This window comes from Tachysurus fulvidraco, chromosome 25 (assembly GCF_022655615.1).
Source record: "Tachysurus fulvidraco isolate hzauxx_2018 chromosome 25, HZAU_PFXX_2.0, whole genome shotgun sequence".
Classification (NCBI taxonomy): domain Eukaryota; kingdom Metazoa; phylum Chordata; class Actinopteri; order Siluriformes; family Bagridae; genus Tachysurus; species Tachysurus fulvidraco.
This window is the reverse complement of record NC_062542.1, coordinates 12,611,923-12,618,829: the sequence shown is the minus strand read 5'-3', so window position 1 is coordinate 12,618,829 and position 6,907 is coordinate 12,611,923. Positions and strand designations below refer to the sequence as shown.

The following is a 6,907-nucleotide window of genomic DNA, read 5'->3' as shown; positions in this document are numbered from 1 at the left end:
ACTGCTGTTTTTGCAAATTATTAACCAATATTATATAATTATTTAGGTATGTAAAAACTACTTTAAAAGAACCTCTGTAATAATAATAATAATAATAATAATAATAATAATAATAATAATAATAATAATAATAATAATAATATTCCTTAACCAAATTAGATGATTTATTTCTTTGACGATGGCTTTATTATTATTATTGTTATTATGTAATAATGATTATTATTATTATTAGTAGTAGTGGTAGCATATTTGAACTGTCAACTGTTTATCCAAGTAAACAACCTAATAAATACATTTTTACAAACAATTTGACTAGTTATTATTAACTTGTCCTTTTGTTTATAGAAATAATATCAGTGTTCTCTTTAAAATGAGTGTTTAAGCTCTGTGTTTCACCTTCAGACCTGCTGCCTGCGAACGTGGACACAGAAAGCCTCGACCTGCCTGAAGGTGTGTGCTTTATTCTTTAATGTGCTGTGTGATCTAAATTGTATTATATAGAATTCATTATTTTTATATTACATTTAACATGCAAAGTGACAAACCTTGAATATAAAAAATAAAGATGTGTGTCGGTGTGTGTTCTCAGGTCTGTGTGTTTTCCGGTGTTCGTGTGCCGGTCTTCCCCACTGCGGGGTTTTTGCCGCGCGCAACTCTATACCTAAAGGCACGCGCTTCGGACCGTACCGCGGAAAAGCGGTGAACACAAGCGAGATCAAAACACACAACGACAACACACTTATGTGGGAGGTTAGCACAATTCTTTCTCTTTTACTTCTTGATCACGATTGTGTAAGTTTGCATAACCCATTTCCAGTTAAATCATGCTGCAATGCACTGTTGCAGATCTTCGAGAAGGGCCGGTTGAGCCACTTTGTGGACGGCGGCGGTGCGCGCGGCAGTTGGATGTCGTTGGTGCAATGCGCGCGCTTCCCCGAGGAGCAGAACGTGGTGGCGGTGCAGCGCGCAGGCCGCATTTACTACGAGACCTGCAGAGAGATTCGCCCCCTGCAGGAGCTCCTGGTCTGGTACGGAGACACCTACACCTTGTACATGGGCATCCCCATGTGCCTCAGAGAAGAGGAGGAAGAAGATAAAGAGCAGGACGGAGGTGAGGACGAGAACAAATAAATAAACAAAAAAATGACAAATAATAATGATATAATTTTCTAACAAGAAAGAAAGAAAGAAAGAAAGAAAGAAAGAAAGAAAGAAAGAAAGAAAGAAAGAAATTAAAGAAAGAAACAGAAACTTCATGTAGGGAATAAGCAACCAGGGAAGGTAGAGAGCAGTGCAATTTGATAACCTTTAGAACTTCTGACCGGTGTGTGTGTGTGTGTGTGTGTGTGTGTGTGTGTGTGTGTGTGTGTGTGTGTGTGTGTGTGTGTGTGTGTGTGTGTGTGTAGACTCGGCTGAGGGCTATAAATGTGATCGATGTGGAAAGGTCTTCGCTTACCGTTACTACAGAGATAAGCACCTAAAGTACACGCGCTGTGTGGATCAGGGAGACCGGAAGTTCCCCTGTCATCTCTGTAACAGATCGTTCGAGAAGAGAGACCGACTGCGTATCCACATCCTGCACGTGCACGAGAAACACCGACCGCATAAGGTACAGCAACCGAAACGGTTACCTCGTGCACAGGCACCGAGTGACCGGTTTGTTGCAAACCATTACAGGTTAAAGTTAGAGGAATTATATAAAACAAAAAATATCACTGTAAAACATCACTGTGTGTGTGTGTGTGTGTGTGTGTGTGTGTGTGTGTGTGTGTGTGTGTGTGTGTGTGTGTGTGTGTGTGTGTGTGTGTGTGTGTGTGTGAAAGCAAAACTGTGGTGTTATAGATTAAACTCTAAGATTAAACTCTAATAAAACAGATAGGAGAGAAAATCTATACCGAAAATCATGTAATATATTTTCCTTCAAAAGCAGGCTTTTTTCTAAAAGTAAATGAAATTCCCCCCTAAAAGTTTTTTATTTTATATAAATAGGAAATAATATACTGTACAAAATAATAGGATAAAAGTTAAATTAAAATATGCATGGAAAACTAAAGAACTTTTCGGTAAGGAACACTGATATGTGTTTAGATTTTGAGGCTAATTAGTTTCAATAAGAAAACAAAATCAATGATATATTACTAGAAACCTCGATTTTTATGAAAAAAAAATTGTATGAAATTTTCATAATTCTGCATAAAATTCCAATTCAGTTCAATTAAAATTTATTTGTATAGCACTTTTTACAATTGACATTGTCTCAAAGCAGCTTTACAGAACATAAATATAGAACAAAAGGTTATAAAGAATAAAATAAAGATTAATACAATGCAAAATTTAAGATTAATATTAGATCTATTTAAATGTGTTTGCATTTATCCCAATGAGCAAGTCTGAGGTGACTCAGGTGACTGTGGTGAGGAAAAACTCCCTTAGATGGTAAAGTAAGAAACCTTGAGAGGAACTAGACTCAAAGGGAACCTCATCATCATATGGGTGACACTGGAGGGTGTGATTATAAATATACAGTCTGATAAATGTTGTATTGATGAGGAGATTGTTGTCCTCAAAGACCACATGGAGTTGTCATCTCCTCTTTAGTATAGCAGAGTCTAACTGGAGCTGGAACATCTCTAAATGCCTCAGGATCCTCATAGAGTCAGCCTCAGGATCCTCACAGAGTCAGCCTCAGGATCCTCATAGGGTCAGCCTCAGGATCCTCATCATCTCAGTGGAGGTCCAAAATCTTCATAGAAGGAAAGACAATCGGAGCTGGTACAATTTCTGGATGCCCCGGGATGGGAAGAAATTGAGAAGCGACATACAGATAGGAACGAAACCAGGGGTAACATAATAAACTTGTGAACTTAATAAACCAGAACTGACACATATTATTACATTAAATGACCAAAGAATAGCTTACACGTGATATAACCATGACAAAATTCTTCAAATTATACCTCCTAAAAAGGTTTTGACCCTTCATCACAAATAAATACTAATATATAAATAAATACTAAATAGGGAATTATATGCATATACTTGCACCGTTTTGTTTCTTTGCATTTCTCTGAATATTAATATTATTAATATGTTTTATTATGCCTATTCTTCTGTTGTTTTGCATCATTTGTATTATGTTTCCACTTCCACAAAGTGACGCCTATGAATGCATTCAGAGCAATTCCAGGTTTTCCAGGAGCATCGCAGCCCTAAGGAGGAATTTTGAATGTGTCCAGCTCCATAATTTATGTATGTTTATATATCAGAGCGGGTTAGTATTTCTTGCCCTAACACTCATGCATTCCCCTTTGTCTTGTCTCTTTGTGCAGTGCTCTGTGTGCGGCAAAAGTTTTTCTCAGTCCTCCAGCCTCAACAAGCACATGCGCGTGCACTCCGGAGAGCGACCTTACAAATGCGTCTACTGCAACAAGGTAAAGTGGGAAAAAAGGAAACCCTGTGGATTTCCACACTATTTCATGGTGTGTTTAACGCGAGTGTGTGCTCATTGTGCACACTTACATGCTAATTAATGCCAGATGCACAGCCGAGTCGTATTGTTTACCGGGATTATACGCCTTTAATTTATGGCTCGGGCGCAGGAACAAAAGCTTTTGTCTTATAGCAACACAAAAGAGTGACTTACAGACTCCTGACACGGGTGTAAATAGTGACGAGGAAACCTTTATTTTACAAAGCTATTATTATTAGAAGTAACCACATGCATTCGAAATAAACAAATAATAAAATAATAAAATAATAAAATAAATAAATAAATAAATAAACAAATAAATAAATCCTATGTCCTATGATGTCATTTATTAAGGAGAAAGGTATGTTATACCTCACTGTCCATGAACTTTTCTGATTGTTCCACCCACTTTCAGGTGTTAGCCATTTACAAAAAGGTCAAAATTTAAAAGTATTTTGTTGTCCGAAGTTTGTTCGTCTTGAAGTTGTTTGTGCCTTGGAGCTACTAAAAAAAATCAAATCAAACCAAATAAGAGAAACTTGTAGTTTCCAGTTTATTTAGTAAAAAATTTGTGATGTCATAGTGATAAAGATTATGGTTGTCATTGTAGGCATTCACCGCCTCCAGCATCCTTCGCACACACATCAGGCAACACTCAGGTGAAAGGCCATTTAAGTGCAAACACTGTGGGAAAGCCTTCGCCTCCCATGCAGCACATGACAGCCACGTACGCCGGAGCCACGCCAAAGACAAACCGGTGGCATGTGATCTCTGTGACAGCACGTTTGAGCAAGCAGAGGAGCTTAAAGAGCACATGAAGATCCATAAGAGTGAGTCCATAGCTCTTACCTACTCTTACACTAACATGCAGAAGTGAAACTCTAGCTGTATGGTCTATTAGTATTTAATCCTTTTGTCAACTTGGATTGAATTGAGTGTTTGCCCACAAAACATAGCACTGAGACATTTGATATCAGCAGTCATTAACAATTTGTTGATATAGCATGATTTCTTAGTGCAGTTTTACATTTTATTATTATTATTATTTTTATTTTTTGCTCGAATTTGTTGAGATTTAACACATTTAACTACATTTTACTTTTTTAAGAAATAAAAAGTTTCAGGTATTTATCAGCATCTTTATTAATATAAGGCTGAAGTTCTGTGACGCCATTATGGTGGGAAGTTTTGGCTCCACATAAATTATGTACACGTTTTACATCCGCAGTGCGGTTTTACATCCTGTGTACATTTCTGATGGACATTTGTCTTACTGAGAAAGGTTCACTTCTCGAATACAATTTTTTTTAACAGAAACAATCATTTATTTATCTGTTTATTTTAGAGCTTTTAATAGTAATATGTTCTGACAAACCGACCTTATAGTTAACAATAACTACATGACTATAGTTGATTAACTACAATTACAATGGTTAATGTTATGTTTTTTATATATAGTACTGTAAATTACATATTCTATTTAATATAGTTCATATGCAATATTTTCTTAATATTTGTATTTAATCAGTCCCGATCATGTATTTTCCACAGAGCGCCCACTTATGCAGTCTCCGGCTCTTCCTTCTTCTCCTGGCACACACACGGAAGATCAGACCGGGCCTTTAAACAATGAATGTGCCAGAGTGAAGCGGGACATCACCACAAGTTTCTCGCCTTTTCCAGGAATCACCTCCAGTTACAGACCATGGAATTAACTCACACACCTCTGTGTTTGACTCCATCGTGAACTGCACACTGACATACTACACAGCATGGCTATGATCCAAATCAAGACACAGGTCTTAGCTCAGCCCTAGGATCCTTTCTGGTATCTTTAAAATAGTACACAAGCCTAGCTTGGCATCAGGTCATGATAGGCTAGGCTATGTCGCAAATTTTTTGTATATATTGTGATTAATTGCTAAGTTCCTCTGAAGTACCTACTTATCAGAAATGTATCACGAATATGTAATTCAGGCTTAACAGGACCATCCACTTTTTTAAACAGCCTTGTTTCCAGAAGCACCATGACTCTATGACTTAGTTTGTTAGTCCCCTAGCTATGTGATTTATCTGGTGAATTAGGCTAAAATAGGTGGCACTGTGGTGCAGCATGTACCACACAATTTTTGCACAAGTTCTTCTTACGTAAATGCAGTTTCCTCTGGGTTTTTCAGTTTCCTCCGACCTCCAAAAACCATGTTAGTAGGCGAATTGGTGTAACTTATTCCTATTTCACTTTCCATATTCCTGGGATAGACCTCAGATCAACCCTGACTCTTTCCTCAACCAGGATGAATAGCTACAGTACTGAAGATGAGTGAATGAATGAATGAATGAATGAATGAATGAATGAACAAATAATTTGTCAATATACACACAATAATTACAAAATTCTTAACAGCATGAAAACCTGAGAAAATACAGTACATGAGTTAAAGACACAGTCATGTACCTCAATGAGAGAAACATCCAGAGCCAAGGCCTGTTCAGTTCTTTTAGAGTACTATTAATAAAATAATTAATAGTCTTTTATTCTATTTAATACACCTGTAAGTAGCTTATATTTAACATGATCAGTTTCGCTTGTGGTTTTTATTGTGATATAATGTGTTCATGTGTTTTAATTTATTACAGTGTATGTTTTGAAATAGAAGTGGTGTTTTGATGTTTGTTTCAACTTGCAGCAAATTGTGTTTGTGCATTATTATTATTACATCCTGTGTACATTTCTGATGGACATTTGTCTTACTGAGAAAGGTTCACTTCTCGAATACAATTTTTTTAACAGAAACAATCATTTATTTATCTGTTTATTTTAGAGCTTTTAATAGTAATATGTTCTGACTAACCGAATATTATTATTATTATTATTATTATTATTATTAATATTATTATTATTAGTTTTTATGTCATTGTTAAACACTAATCACGTTTATATTGCAGACATAATTTTTTGAGTCTATCCACATTATCTATGGCTACAGTATAAGCTAAACATGGCATTGTATCACTATAAGCAAAAAAACATGTAGTATGAATTATGAGTAATGAATTATGTGTAAAGCAATTCAGTACCGAATTGCTTTACACTTTCATGTGGTGTTTTCAGTCACCCGGATCAACAATTTCACCAAATCAGTTCAGCATCTTTTTAAACCAATGTTTGAACCCATTGCTTGTGGAAAAAGTTATGGAAAGTTTTTTCCAGGTTAATAAATGTTGGTAACTGGAAAATTTTACATACTTTCATAGTTGTTGTTGTTTTAAATGTACAGCTGAATAATATATAGAATCAATAATACACATGTGTGTGTTTTGTGTGTTTTCAAGAGTGCAGTATAGCAACTGTGTGTCTTCTGAATGTTATTTGAATTTGACAGCGACAGACTTGTAGAATGAATGAATGAATGAATGAATGAATGTGTGTGTGTGTGT

General features: G+C 36.0%; 1 protein-coding gene across 1 annotated transcript in view; it reads left to right on the top strand.

Annotated features, from left to right (window-relative positions):
* The window catches only part of prdm14 (PR domain containing 14), a 7,464-nt gene extending 819 nt beyond the window's left edge, over positions 1-6,645 (top strand). Inside the window, exons 2-8 of the mRNA XM_027173328.2 lie at positions 403-450; positions 590-750; positions 847-1,111; positions 1,407-1,609; positions 3,330-3,431; positions 4,080-4,299; positions 5,021-6,645. Of these exons, the coding sequence (XP_027029129.2) occupies positions 403-450; positions 590-750; positions 847-1,111; positions 1,407-1,609; positions 3,330-3,431; positions 4,080-4,299; positions 5,021-5,184 (1,163 nt within the window). The 3' untranslated portion in view covers positions 5,185-6,645. The remainder of the gene's footprint in view (positions 1-402; positions 451-589; positions 751-846; positions 1,112-1,406; positions 1,610-3,329; positions 3,432-4,079; positions 4,300-5,020) is intronic.
* The last annotated feature ends 262 nt before the right edge of the window (positions 6,646-6,907 follow it).